General features: G+C 38.4%; 1 protein-coding gene across 2 annotated transcripts in view; it reads left to right on the plus strand.

Annotated features, from left to right (window-relative positions):
* The window catches only part of ADGRA3 (adhesion G protein-coupled receptor A3), a 97065-nt gene extending 81795 nt beyond the window's left edge, over positions 1–15270 (plus strand). For both annotated transcript variants that reach the window (XM_039838080.1, XM_039838081.1), the window contains exons 15-19: positions 640–764; positions 1842–1965; positions 12132–12277; positions 13440–13535; positions 13677–15270. In XM_039838080.1, the coding sequence (XP_039694014.1) occupies positions 640–764; positions 1842–1965; positions 12132–12277; positions 13440–13535; positions 13677–14919 (1734 nt within the window). In that variant the 3' untranslated portion in view covers positions 14920–15270. The remainder of the gene's footprint in view (positions 1–639; positions 765–1841; positions 1966–12131; positions 12278–13439; positions 13536–13676) is intronic.
* Positions 15271–15892: the final 622 nt, after the last annotated feature.

Consider the following 15892-nt stretch of genomic DNA (forward strand, 5'->3'; position numbering starts at 1 on the left):
ACATTGTTCTGATCTGATTGTGCATCTGTCTCCCTCATGACTTTCAGCTCTTCAAGGACAGGGACCATGTGTTATCATTATGTCCCCAGTGCCTTGCACAGTGTTTAGTCCATTCGTATTTGTTGAACTTGACTGCAGGTGGTTAGCGAGGTCTGTTTAGTCTTTGCTGACGTAGAGATACTGCTGCTTTGTGCCTAATCAGCTGGTTAATATGCAGAGTGATAAGTGAGGTGAAAGGGCATTAAACAAGATGAAGTCTGGGGTTGCCCCTTCTAAATCACCCACACGTGGGCTCTGGTTCTCTCCATTACCATCATAGCAATGTCAGTGTTCAAATTTATAGAGCAGGTATAGGACAGGAGTAGACAGTGTAGAGCAAGAGTATGTACACACACACACACACACACACACACACACACACACACCTTAGCATATATACCGTACATATAACACAGTGGCAATTAGGAAGGCAAAGTAAGATGTGAGAAAAATAGCATAAAACATTAATCCTTGAAAAAAATGAAGAGATGTAAGGACCAGAGTTTTGTTTATCAGTCTGTTTTAGTCACTGGAGAAAATCTCAGGAGTTATTATGTTCAGGAAAATACTAGAATGATGCTTTTTTTTTTTCCCTCTCAGGATTTGACAGGTTCTGAACTCTATACCCAAGCAGCCAGCCTCCTGCATCCTGTGATTTACACTACTGCTATCATTCTTCTCTTATGCCTCTTAGCAGTCATCGTCAGTTACATATACCATCACAGGTAAGAAATAAAACTTGACTTACAAGAGATAATTTTACATTTAATTAGGATAAAGTTAAGTTAAATACGATGCCATCTTTCCAAAATAAGAACAGTGATTTTAGAATACATACAAGCTTTGTTCATTTTATGCAGTTTGAGATATAAATAATCAGTAGATGAGATGTTCAATTCATCTTTTATGGTACCCAGACAGTTTGCTGGGTTCGTGTCTGGGAAGGAATGAGAGGAACATGTTGGAGGCTGGGAGGCGGGATGCAGGAGCAGCAGGGGTGAAGTTTGGTGGAAGCACGTTACCTGCAGAGGTGGCTGCCAGAACCAACCTGTGGCATTATTCCTGGCTTATGAGTTTTCACCTGTCGTGATAGTCTTTATTTTATAGATGGCATTTTTAAGAAAATATGTGGCATTTAAGCATGGAATACGTTTTTTGTTCATTGGAGGCAGAGCTGCAGGAAGTCATTTTACGGTAGGAAACAGTGACCTGAAAGGATCTGCTAAGCAGAAATTCACTTTACAAGAGGTTTTGCTGGAATGTATTTTCCTCTTTAGGCCGGACATATATGACATTTCTTGACATTTCGTTAAACAAAAGATTTCGATATTAAAAAAAGAAGAAAGACAGACTTCGACATTTCATTAGGAGAGGCCAAGAGGAAATGCACTGGGTAGTCACAGGTCAGGAAAATAGAGATTGGCACTTTGTAGAAGTCTGTAGGAAGCAAACAAGTGATTCCTCTGTCATAAAGCATCGTAACTGACAAAAGCCACATGTTTCTTATTATGGAGAATTTGTTTAGCCTTCAATGGTTATAGTAGTTCCATAAATGACTTGTCCTTTTTAGTACATAAAGTTAAATCTTAAACTGTATTGAGTTCAGTGATTTCTCAAAATGTGTGTGTGGGGGGTGTGTGTGTATCTGTCTGTTTGAATGTATATGTTTTTTAAATGAAATGTTTAAACATTTAAACTTGCCATTTTATGCTATTGCAGTGTTCACTTGAAGACAAATATTACAGTGTCCTGCTTCAAATGTACTAGCCTAAATATTAGTATTTTCCTCTTTCTTTTAACAGTTTGATTAGAATCAGTCTCAAGGGCTGGCACATGCTTGTGAACTTGTGCTTTCATATTTTCCTGACCTGTGTGGTCTTTGTGGGAGGAATAACCCAAACCAGAAATGCCAGTGTCTGCCAGGCGGTAAGTCCAAGGGAAAAACTGAAATGGAAAAAAAATGCTGATATTGGAAAGTAATTTCATATGTTTCATTAACTATAAAGGAAAACTGTTTCCTTAAAGTTTTTTTTTTTCTTTAATTAAAGTTAAATCCAGTGTCTGTCACTTAGACAGTTTTCCAATATACTTAGGTTTCCAATTGTCATTTCACAGCTGAATGTGTGATTTAAGGAACTTGTCTCTGTCTTTGGACTCTGCTACTTATTGTGTTTGTTTTAGTGCTGAACATTTAATTTTTAAAAATTTATAAAATCCTAACTTTGGCTGAAAGAGAAGTGATCTTATCTGACATAGGATTTTAAAAGTTATTTGTTGATGAAAACAATTAGGAATTAGGGAAAGCTTTAACCCTAAGATATAAAAGAAGAATCTTCTTAGGTGTGATAAATATGAAGAATTTAAAAAATATTCAACTCTTAATTTAAATAAATGATTATATATGTAGCCTTAGTGAATAGCATTCTTGCGGAATAAGTATAAAAATGAAAACTATTCAATCTATGACTGGAAAATATGTAAAATTTTATTTCCGTATTTGCGTATTGTTTTTCATATGCGTGATAGCAAGCAGCACAGTAATTGAGAGCTCAGACTGCCTAGATTTGGATCTCACTTCTGTTTACTGTTTTTATGGGCAATTTACTTAACCTTTTTTTTTTTAATTGCAGAAAATACATAATGAGATCTACCTCTTTCAATTTTTAAGTGTACAATATAAACTCCAAGTATAGCAAATGTCTAGAACTTCTTCATCTTGCATGACTGAAACTCTACATCCATTGAATAGCAGCCTCCCATGTCTCTCTCCCCACCAGATCCTGGCAAAAACCATTCTTTTTGTCTCAGTGACCTTGACTACATACTTAGATCCCTCATATAAATGGATTGATGCAGTGTTTTTCCTTCTGCGATTGGCTTGTTTCACTTAGTATAATGTCTTCAGAGTTCATCCATATTGTTGCAAGTGATAGGCTTTCTTCTTCTTTTTTTTTTAATGGCTGAATAAATATACCCTCGAATGTATGTATATATATTTTCTTTATCCATTCATCTGTCGGTAGACACTTAGGTTGTTTCCACCTCTTGGCTCTTGTGAATAATGCTGCAGTGTATGCGGGCATACAGACACTCTATGAGATCTTCATTTCCATAGTTAACTTTTCTTTGTCTCAGGTAACTCATCTGTAATTTGGGAATAATAATAAATTGTCAGGTGATTAATTACATTAAAAAAAACCCGAAGTAATTTACAGGTAAATTATTCGAAATAATAGGAAAGTTTAGCTAAGAGTGAAGGTGCGTTTAATATACAGGTTTCCTGTTAGTATGCAGAAATGCAATTATGAGAAAACATAATTAATGAGAAGATACCATTTATGTAGCATCAAAGAATATCAACTACCTGGAAATAGGAAAAGACATTCAAGATTTACAGGTAAAAATTTAATGGTATTAAAGAAAACACAACTGGAAAGACATACTGGCTCCAAAGATAGGAAGGGTTAACATCAGAAAGGACCAGTTTCCCCTTAATAAATGCATAAGAGGAGAATTTTTCATGAAGTGCAAAAAATGGCATTTATACACTCAGACCCAGGGAAGAGCCCAAGACTGAAAATCTACCTCCGAAAGTAGAGGACAGGAGAAGATGGAAGAAAGAAGCTGGCCACTCCAGCCTGGCATCTAACAGAGTTTATTAAGGGAAACATAGACATAAGGTACTTCATGGGTGGCTGCAAGGTGACTTCGATAATGTCCACACTGCTTGGCAGGCACCAAAGAATTAGATAGAACAGGGCAGGGTGGATAGGAGACCAGTATGTGACCAGTTCCAGGTAAGGGAATGTGCTTTCCATGCTTGACTCAGTGAGGACGATGGTCTGCTCCAGGAACCAGGACTCCGTGGGACACGGGGAGGTACTGGTTTATGGCGGAAGGAAGCATTGATTACCATCAGCCAGTCTGTGAGGGTGTTTACGGGATGCGTAAACCTGGCCCCGGGTCGCATCATGGAACAGTGTCTCTCTTCCACAAATGGTTTTTAGAGTTACTTAAACATAAAGGACCAGGGACAGCCAGGACACTTCTGAAAAAGAAGAGTGGAGTGAGGACGTTGTCCTAGTATTCAGGGCTTATGAAGTTTTTGTAATTAAAGCTGTAGCATTTCATTTAGGGATCAATACATTGATCCAACATGACGGGATAGCGAGGTCACGCAGAACTTCGGTATAAGACGGGGGTTGTGTGCTGTGTCAGTTGGGTATAGAGAGACCCTCGCACAGTCAGGGGAGCTGGGGAAAGTCCATTTGGAAAAAGAAGTAAGCTGATCTGTACTTGGTGCCGTATAAACAACAACAACAAAATCAACTCTGAGTGGATTAAAAACTTACGTCAAAATTCATATTAGAAAATATCGCAGTCCTTGGTGTAAGGAAGGATTTCTTCAATATGACACTGACTAGAAAAGAGATAAATTTGACTAAATTAAAAATAAGAGCTATTATTTGTTAAGATTCCATAACAAAAGTGAAAAGACAAGTTTCAAATTCTTGATCCATGCTACTGAATGCGCTAGAATAAAAAATATATATTAAAAATATAATCAGTGATAAGGCCACTGAAAACCCAGTCGAAAAAGTGACATAAGAGTAGGCAGGTATTTCATGCAAGAATAAATACACGGGGCCCGTAGACACGTAACAAGATGTTCAGTATCATTGGTGGTCTTGGAGATGCAAATGAAGACCACAGTTAGTTATCGTTTTATGCCTTTTTTTGTCCACAAAAATATCAAGCCTGACAATGCGAAGTACTGAACACGTGGTCTACAGGATCTTTTATACACTGTCAGTGGGAATGTAAGTGGATGAATCTGGGAGGCTTTACCTTCTCAAGTTAAACGTTCACATGCCCTGGGACATAGCAGTTCCAGCCCTGGGCTCAGAGGGTAAGTTTGTAGCAGAGGTGTCCATGTAAGCATGCACTGTGCATATGAATATTCATAGCACTATACACAGTAGCAAAAACCTGGAAGCAACCCAAATGCCCATCACTTAGTGAATGAATAAACTGTGATATTATACGAGTCAAAACTAATGATTTACAACGTGTAACTACGTCTTAGTCCCATAAATTACATTCGCCCTGTTATCTTTTTTATAAAAATAAAAGTAAATAAAATGAAACAGCACACTTTTAATGAAGTGTGCAATAAAACTGTCAAACAAGGAAAGCAAGGAGGTGATAAATCTAGGATCCGAGGTGATGGTTACCCTGGGTGAGGGGATCATATTTGATACAAGTTTTCCCAAGGTGTTGTTATCTTTTGTCTTGCTGGTAATTCTTGGATATTTATTAACAGTAATTAATTAAACATCTAAATAAAGACAGGACATACTTGGCCTAATTATTAACATGTATCATGAACCTCAGGCTGATGATTAATCCAATATTGTTTATCTAAGATATCGTTTGAAAAGTATGTGTGAGACTTGAGAGAATTGTGTGAGAATGTATGTGTGAGAAATGACTGGAGATTACCCGGTATACAGTAAGTGCCCAATAGATGTTAGCTCTTACTCTGCTCTTATTATCGACGAAATTACCTCTCAGCTGTGCAGAAAATTTCCCTGGGTTAGGCTATTACTGTACATTTGAAAACGACCATGTATGGAGCCTACCAGAAGTCAGGTAGTGGATCTCAGATCAGCTTAGTACATATAAAAAAGATAATCTGTTCTTTCTTTCCCCCCTTGTTCTCATGGCTGACTCCCACTTATCTTATAGGTCTCAGTTTACTGCTACTGTTTCAGAAATACTGTCTTTCACTTCCCCTCATTATCCAGTGATGCTTATTAAAATTCCGTGGTGCCTATAGAGCTTTGACTGGTGTTTACCTGTTTATTTTCTCTGGACTCTAAGCTCTGCAGGGGCAGGAATTACATTGATTCGATCTAAGGACAGCACAGCACTTAACCATAGTAAGAGTTTAGTAAATATTTGCTGGGTGAATGAACGAAAAGGCCTCCATTTCGAGCACAGACTACCAAGAGTACTCAACTCACCGCGGTCGTCATAGTCTCAATTTTATCTAGAAATATTTATTGACTTCTTATAGCAGACACATAAATTTATTTCATGAAGGATGTGAATAGAAAGAGGCCGTGGTAAAGATGCCTGCCTTTTCATTGTCGTGAATGATTTTATATACGATTTCTAGAGTGAAAAGGAGAGGAATTGCATTGAGTTTTTGGGGCCACTGAAACAAAAGCCCGTTTGTTAAAGATTTACCTAAAAAAAGAAAAAAGCAAGTCTTTGTATGTTTCCACCTATCGTTTTCTTCTGTTTTTACCACGTTCTCCCCTTCTGTGAAAGACATAACCTCACTCTTGTTATTTCTGACTCAGACATGACTTGCTTCACTCTGCTATTACAATACGTACTTAATTTAGTTAGCACCCAGCCGAGAGGGGAGTGGTAGAATGCAAACAGTACAGGCCTCAGACTCCAGACTCTGGTAGGTAGGTTCTAATTCTCTGTCTTCCAGAACAGCCTGTGTCACTAGTCACTTCACCTGGTAGGGGCTTAATGTTCCTTCTGAAAAATAATGGGTTGAACTAGTTAAGCAGTCATTAAGATTCTTTCATTTCTAAAACAGAACCCTAAAGTATACATCTTTTATATACATTTTTATGTGTGCACATAATTGGTACAGTTTTGTCTTATCTCCCTTTTAGAGCTCACATATTTTATAAACAGTATGAACTGGTTCTCACAGAGTTTCCTCCCCACAGTCATTGGCTGAGGTTATGATAGGTGCCACCAGCCAGGTCCTCCCTACCCTGGTCCTTAAGTCATTTTGAGGTGGCACTTTGGGAGCTTTCTGTAGCTTTTAACTCACTTTTCCAAAAGGACCTGAAGGAGAACTACGAAGCTGAGTGATGGAAGTGCATTGGCCGTCGACTCGAGGTTGGAAGGGATCTGGGTTCTGGGTCATGATGTCCCGCCAAGTAATTGCTCGATCGTTAATTTTCTGGTCCCTGGTTTCCTTAGCGATGCAGAGAAAGGATTTGGCTGGATCTCATTTAACTGACCTTGGCGCTCTAACAGTCCATGATTTAATCAACTAAATAAAGTGCCAGCTGCCCTTCTCAGGTGTCCTCTTAAATCTGTTATCTAGGGGACTGCTGTAATGGGATCCGAGGTGCACTGGGAAAAAATTAATCAGGGAACATTACGAACTTTGTAATTGCCAACTACTGCAAATGTGTTATCTTAACTTTCACATTGACCCTAGAACGTACTTCTTACTCATATACGAGTATAGATATAGAATCTAAGAGAATAGAAACAACTTGCCCAAATCGCTGGGGCTGTTGGGTGACGGGCATGATTCAAATGTCTCTTTGACTCTTGAGTGTCTCTCACTCTCCATCACTGTGTTTTACTATTTAGTGAGGAACAGTATGGCATAACGGAAGGGGCGTTGGAAACCAGCAGACTTGAGTTTGAGTTGCAGCCCTGCAGACCATGTGACCTCTGGAGGAGGATTTAAGTTCTTTCAGCCTTAGTCTCCTTGTCTGTAACTCAAGGTTATTCACACTAACTAAATGGTGACGCTAGAAGGCATTCAATAGTATTTTAATTTTGTTATATATTCATATATGATTATATGAGCATTAAAGATCTTTTTTCTTTGCACACTTGCTATGCATGCTTCACTATCTTAGGTTTATTAGAGGTTAAAAATATAATTGTTATAATGTCTTGTCTCCAGTAAGTGAGAGTTTATGGCTAGATAGCATATATATAAAGTACCTTTCTTTAGGATAATTAATTTATATCCATTTTGCAGCTTTGAAAATTGATGTCCTGAGATAAGGGAGCTTTCTTAACTAATAATCTGTTGCATTTAATGAATCATAGATGTGCTATATGATTCAGATCACTTATTTCCAAACAATTTCCACACTTTTCACATGTATTTCTGATTTATTATCAAATAAATTGTGACAGGTTGTATTTCAAGTAAAGCCCAACTATCTGATGGGGAATACAATGGGAAGTACCTTATTCCAAAAGATAAGAATACCTTCTCTACTAGAAATTTTGAAATGTCATAGAAAACACTTCAAAATTTAAAGGCTGCGTTTTCCTCCTTGAATCAAACCAAGAAAATTCTTCTGTATCTATGAGTCCGTTTCTCTCTTGTTTTGTACATTCCATATATAAGTGAAATCATACAGTATTTGTCTTTCTCTGTCTGAATTATTGAACTTAGCATACCTTCTAGGTCCATTCACGTTGCAAATGGCCAGCTTTCATTAGTTTTTATGGCTGAGTAATACTGCATGTATATATGTATTCAATTGTATATATTCTAATATTGTTGGAATACACAAATATTCTAATGTATACATATGTATGCAAATATACACACACACACATATACCTCTTTATTCATTCATCTACTGATGGACACTTCGGTTGCTTCTGTATCTTGGCTATTGTAAATAATGCTGCAGTGAACACAAAGGTGCATACATCTCTTCAAATTAGTGTTTTCATTTTATCTGGATAAATATCCAGAAGTGGAATTGTTGGATCATATGCTTTTAATCTTTTGAGCAACCGCCATACTGTTTTCCATAGGGGCTGTACCATTTGCCAGTCCCACTAACAGTATATGAGGGTTCCCTTTTCTCCACATTCTTGCCGGTGCTTGTTCTTGACTTTTTGATAATAGCCATTCTCACGGGTGTGAGGTGATAGCACATTGTGATTTTGATTTGCATCTACCTTATAATTGATGATATTGAACATCTTTTCATGTGCCTGATAGCCTGATAGCCATCTGTATGTCTTCTTTGGAGAAATGTCTATTCAAGTCTTCTGCCCATTTTTCAATTGGTTATTTGTATTTTTGATATTAAAGGAGGTTAACTTCTCTAGATACTTTGGATACTAACCTCTTATTGGATGTATAATTTGCAGATATTCTCTCCCATTCAGTAAGTTGCCTTTCATTTTGTTGATGGTTTCCTTGTGCAAAAGCTTTTTAGTTTGATACAGTCTTATTTATTTTTGTTCTGGCTGCTCTTGCCTGAAGAGACTGGTCCAAAAAAAATATTGCTAAGACCCATGTCAGATTGCTTCCAGCCCACGTTTTCTTTTAGGAGTTTTATGGTTTCAAGTCTTACATTCAAGACTTTAATCCATTTTGAATTTATTTTTGTATGTGGTTTAAGATAGTGGTCCAGTTTCATTCTTTTGCATGTTGCTGTCTAGTTTTCCTAACACCGTTTGTTGAAGAGACTGTCTTTTCCTCATTGTTATGTTCTTGTTTCCTTTGTCGTAGATTAATTAACCATATATACGTGGGTTCATTTCTGAGTTCTCTATTCCATTTATCTATGTGTCTGTTTTCATTCCAGTACTGTACTGTTTTGATTACTATAGCATTGTAGTATAGTTGGAAGTCAGGGAACATGATACCTCCAGTTTTGTTCTTCTTTCTCAAGATTGCTTTGGCTATCCAGGGTCTTTTGTGGTTCCATGAAAATTTTAGGAATTTTTAGAAAACAAACTAGTGTGGTTGCTGAGAGCTTGTGTGTGTGTGTGTGTGTGTGTGTGTGTGTGAGTGGGCAGGTGTGTGTGTGTGTGTGTGGAATGGGGCAGGGGCAGTCAAAATAGGTAACTGGATTAAGAGGTATAGATTTTCAATTGTAAAATTATTCATGAGTATGTAATGTACAGCATAAGGAATATAGTCAAGAATAACTTTGGCGATAGAGGTAACTAGACTTATTGTGGGGATCATTTTGTACCATATATAAATACCAAGTCACTATGATGTATACCTAAGACCAATAGGCTATTTGTGTCAATTACGCATTAATAAAAAAAATGTATAATTGCTCCTCTTATGTTGAAAATATTTTTGTTTTTAAATTAATTTATAGCCCTGTCTCATTCTTTTGACCTATGCATCAGAGAAAACTCCAGCAATACTAGAGCCTGCTATTTTGAGTCAGTGTTAGTGATTTGTTTTGAATGTTTTGGTTTCTGTATACCAAATTTACTTATACTATTTATATTTGCAGTATTTCGTGTGACTCTAGATAGCTCAAAGGATTATTTTATGCTTTTAGTTCCACTTCTATCTGTATATCTTGCTTTTACAGTGCAGTCAGTGAAACTAATGGCAACCAAGGAGCCACTTTTCTCCTTAAGAAAAATATAACTCTGACTTTTCTCATTTGACCAAGCTGGATCCACTCTCTCAGCACTTTTCAGAGTCAATGCAAGGACAGTGACTACCCTAGTTTTTTGCCCTGCACATGCTTGAGCTTTCGTGTCACCAGGACTTAGCTGCAGATTGGTTCTCATTAAAATGAACTTTGGGCAGTGGTCTAAATGCTTCTATTATTAACGTAGGTTTGATAATGTCAATCAAGTTGATTTTGAGATTGGAGAGCCATTCTCTTAGAATGAAAAATTTTCCCTTGGACTTTTTAGTAATAGAATTTTACCTATAATAATTATGTAAGATGTTCAAAAAGATAGTAATTAGTCAGATGAGAAATTAATTATGTCCTTGATACTCCAATGACACATGCACTTATTTTTCTTAAAATAGATTTTAACCCTCCGTTAGTCCCATGTATATCTGCATCTAGAATTTTATTTTTAACCAGGGTTGCTTAGATCACAGGTTGTATGATAAACATGCTCCCGCCCCATCACTCTCTGGGAAGAAATTCAGTTAGTATAATTATTTACATATATTATACTTATTCACTCTTTTATTGTGCAATTATGTTTCAGATATTATGCCCTTTCAATCCCTACAAAAACCCTACAGATGGTTTCTATAATCCCTTCTACTGTTCAAATGAGTAAATTTACTTTTTTGTTTGTTTGTTTTATTGAGATATGATTGAAATAGAAATTTGTATTAGCTTCAGGTGTACAGCAGAATGATTTGATACGTGTATATATTGCAAAATGACCACAATAAGTTTTTTTTTTTAACATCCATCACCATACATAGTTATATTTTTTCTTGCGATGAGAACGTTTAAAATCTGCTCTCTCAGCAACTTTCAGATAAAAAATACAGTATTGTTAACTACAGTCTTGTGTTGGACATTCCATCCCCATGACTTACTCATCTTATAACCGGAAGTTTGTACCTTTCGATGCCCTTCATCCAGTTCTCCCACCTTTCACTCTCCTTTGCCCACACCTCTGGCACCGCTGTTCTGTTCCTTGTGAAAACCAGTATTTATTTTTATGTATTTTTTAAATTTTATTTTTAGTAATAGTTTTAAAAATAACAGTAATTAAAAAGGAAAGTTCCTTTCAAAGAGGTAACATTTTCTTAAAACCACACACCTAATAATTAATAATTAAAATATAGATTTTAAAAAATTAATTGCTTATAATGTACCAGACACTGTGCTAAATGCTTTATATCAACTACCTTATTTGAAACCTCACAGTACTTTCATGTTAGTCTCAGTTTACAGGTGAGGAAAACAATGCTTGAGATGTTATGTGACTTACTAAGGAGTCCCAGCAGGAAAGGGGTGGATCCTGGTTTTAAAGTCACCCAGAAATTTTTGACTCCAGAACTTACCTTCTTAACCACCAATATGTTACATCACTCTCTTACCATGACTGTATATAAAGGCTCTGAGTTAGAACTCAGCCCTTTTACTCATAAGCCTATTCTGTGTAATGTGACTTTTTGCCCTCTACATTCCTCAAAATGGGCTTTAGAAATTGAACACTGATTTATAATGTTGCATCTATGAGAAACGTGCCTTTAGTGTATTGTTCAGGAACTAATTCCGTGGTGTATGAAAAGTCATCCTGGGTATGAGTTATAGACTGTGGGCCTCTAGATCCAGCTGTTGGTTTATCTATTAGAAGACGTGATCCTTTATCATACGTCTGTTACGGTGCCTTCTCTGTTTCATTAGCAGGCAATGTTGATCATTAAAAAATACCTTCAGACTGTTTTTGAATCAGATTTGATAAACCTTACTAGCAGCTACTACACTTTGATTGAAAGGGAGATTTTTTTTTTTCCTTTTAGTTTATCTATTCTTCAATCTTCTTTCTAGGTTGGTATAATTCTTCATTATTCCACCCTTGCTACAGTACTATGGGTGGGAGTGACAGCTCGAAATATCTATAAACAAGTCACTAAAAAAGCTAAAAGATGCCAGGATCCTGATGAACTGCCACCTCCACCAAGACCAATGCTCAGGTATCTGATATCTTTACTGTATTATGTTAAATGTTTATTAAATATAAATTTCACAGTACATGAAGCATAGTTATAACAAAAAAAATCGCTGAGTGAATTTTAGAAAGTGAAAGAATGGACTTGCAAACTGGACTGCCTGGACTTGAATACTGGCCATGCACCTTATAGCTGATGGTCCTTCCTTAAGTTCTGTACCTTTTCTGTGCCTCTTTTAACTATAAAGTGGGAATGATCCTGGTCCCCGAGAGAACAGGTTCCGTAGCGTAATAGGTAAAAGCAGCCTCACACAACAGTGATAAAGGTGAAGCAGATGATGGTGTTGTTTCCAGGAGTTTGTCACTGAAGGGGGAGAGAAAAAAGCTGGTAGGTCAAGGAAAGTTCTAGAAGAGGGGAAAACTCGTACATATAGGCTGAAAGTAAGAGGCAGTAGACAAGATTTAAAGCTACATAATAAGGGCTAGTTGGTAACTGGAAGTCCTGGAGGTCAAAAAAAGTATGTGTTTGTAGGACCAGCCACCACTGTGTCTCCCTCAGTTCTTATAACACCGTCATTTGTCTTGCTGTCGCCAGCAAGTCCATGGAAAAGGGGCTGGGAGGGTCCTATGCACTGTGCGAAGCTGCCGAGATCCAGGTCCTTTCCCGGACTAACCTCAGTTGACTGAGGATGAGCACCCACGGCAGTAGAATGTCCTGGGACATGCAGGCTTAGCCAGACTTGAATAAATAATATGTTGATACATATTTTGTCTCAACTATGGCAGAGTGATATCTAAAAGTCCATTCTGGAATGGACTAACTTTGCAGTTCACTAGCTCAATCTAAAAGAAACCAGTTCCTCCTAAAAAAAAAAGAATAAACCGAAACCTGCCCGCTGTAGCTGCGTGCTACTTTGCCTGGCCACAGGGTGGCAGAAGCTGATCAGTTTTCTTCAACTCGGAAACTGGTAAACCTTGTGCTTTGAAAAGCAAGAAATGTAAACAGTAATTAAAAATTGTAAAAGACGCTATTGCTATCAAAGCATTCTCCAGAAAACTGAACTTTCAACGTACTAGAATGGGAATAACACATCTTTAAGGAGTGACTTTTACAGCACAGATACTGCGATGCACACACCTTAACAGAGAGGACGCTGAGCTGTTTTTCCTGTCGTTCCTCCTCCTAGGTTTTACCTGATCGGGGGCGGTATACCCGTCATAGTCTGCGGCATCACCGCGGCAGCAAACATCAAGAATTACGGCAGTCGGCCCGGGGCGCCCTAGTGAGTGGTTTGTGTTCTCTGTGTCCCTGACTCAGTTGCTTCTCTTTGAACTGTTTCCCAGGCGCTAATGTTTATCGCAGTTTCATAAACAGTTTGTTGCCATGCGTAGCATCTGAGCCGGTTCACCATTTTCTTCCCTAGTTGCTGGATGGCGTGGGAACCCTCTTTGGGAGCTTTCTACGGGCCTGCCAGCTTCATCACTTTCGTAAACTGCATGTACTTTCTGAGCATATTTATTCAGCTGAAGAGACATCCTGAGCGCAAATATGAGCTGAAGGAGCCCACGGAGGAGCAGCAGAGGTTGGCAGCCCACGAACACGGCGAAGTCGGTCATCAGGATTCGATGTCTTTGTCTCTGATTTCCACATCGGCGTTGGAAAACGAGCACACGTTCCGTGCCCAGCTTTTGGGGGCCGGCCTCGCTTTGCTCTTGTATGTCACGCTGTGGGTGTTTGGGGCCCTGGCCGTGTCCTTGTGTTACCCTTTGGACTTGGTCTTCAGCTTCTTCTTCGCAGCGGCGTGTTTAAGCCTCAGCGCGTTCGTCGTCGTGCACCACTGCGTCCGCCGGGAGGACGTCAGGCTCGCGTGGATCATGACCTGCTGCCCAGGCCGGAGCGCGTACTCGGTGCAAGTGAACGTGCAGCCCCCCAGCTCCAGCGGGACCAATGGCGAGGCCCCGAAGTGCACCAACAGCAGCGCGGAATCTTCGTGCACGAACAAGAGCGCGTCCAGCTTCAAAAACTCCTCCCAGGGATGCAAATTAACAAACTTGCAGGCTGCTGCAGCTCAGTGCCATACCAATTCCCTGCCTTTGAATGCCACACCTCAGCTCGATAATAGCCTGACAGAACATTCGGTGGACAATGATATTAAAATGCACGTGGCGCCTTTAGAAGTTCAGTTTCGAACAAACGTGCACCCAAGCCGCCATCATAAAAATAGAAGTAAAGGACACCGGGCAAGCCGACTCACGGTCCTCAGAGAATATGCATACGATGTCCCCACAAGCGTGGAAGGCAGTGTGCAGAATGGCTTACCAAAAAGTCGACCGGCCGGTAACGAAGGCCATTCGAGGAGTCGAAGGGCTTACTTAGCGTATAGAGAGAGACAGTACAACCCACCCCAACCAGATAGCAGCGACGCTTGTAGCACGCTTCCCAAAAGCAGCAGAAACTTGGAAAAGCCAGTTTCAACTAGTAGTAAGAAAGATGCGTTGAGGAAGCCAACTGTAGTTGAACTTGAGAGTCAGCAGAAATCTTACGGCCTCAACCTGGCCGTTCAGAATGGACCAATCAAAAGCAACGGGCAGGAGGGACCCGTGCTGGGTACGGATAGCACTGGCAATGTGAGGACTGGACTGTGGAAACACGAGACCACTGTGTAGCCTTGGCGAGGCCTTCTGGGCAGAAATCCATACAGACTGTGCTAGTCACATTCCTTTAAGCTATGAACGTGTGAAAACAAACTGTTTACAGCCACCTTAGGGATTCAAAAGAATTTTAAATAAACTTCAGAGTTTTGGATTTTACTTATTTTATATCTTCCAGTTGTTGCTTTTTTATGAATTAAAAACAAACAAACAAACAAAAAACCCTCTAAAGCATTGTTTTAGTTGTCAGAGCACCAGCAGGACATTTTGGGAATTTGAAATGTAATTTCCTGAAGTTTGTAATATCTACTTAACATTTCAGACTTGTATTTAAATACAATAAATAGGTGTTTGTCATTGTGTCAATCTTATATTTTTATGTTTTGCAATAGAAACATTTAGTTTTATTTTAACGATGTTTATATACTTTGAGATATTTTAATGAGGCATATACATAAGGCAGTTATCAGATTTTTACATAATTAGCTCCACTGATTATGGCATATAAATCTAAGGGCTCTTGGATTGATGTATTTTATAAATATAGTTTTAAATGGTACAGATTTTCAAAAAGACCTCCCAGAATGTTTTTTGAAATGGAAATGCCTATAAAGCTCTTTCCTAATTTCATTACTTCTGCCATATCACTTTGATCCTAATAATACTATTTTTTGCCACTTTTGTGGCTTTTCAGTGGTCTATATTTGGGTTTAATTTTCTTATTCAGTCTTTTCTTTTTTCCAGCACTTATGTTAATTCTTGAATGTAAACGAAGAGCTACCATATAGGGTTTACATTCACTTATTTCCATATTCTTCATATTGGCTCTTCTGTCAGCTGGTATTTTCTTTTTAAAGATTGAGCAAGTTCCATAGGTTAAGGCTAAGGTATTTTTAAATTCCATTCCAAGGGTAAAAACAGGTCTGATCCAAAAGTCATCATTGGTCATCAGTGCACTTAGTCCTCACCCATCTCCAGTCCCCAGTCT

Source organism: Pteropus medius, unplaced genomic scaffold, assembly GCF_902729225.1.
Source record: "Pteropus medius unplaced genomic scaffold, Ma_sr-lr_union100, whole genome shotgun sequence".
Classification (NCBI taxonomy): Eukaryota; Metazoa; Chordata; class Mammalia; order Chiroptera; family Pteropodidae; genus Pteropus; species Pteropus medius.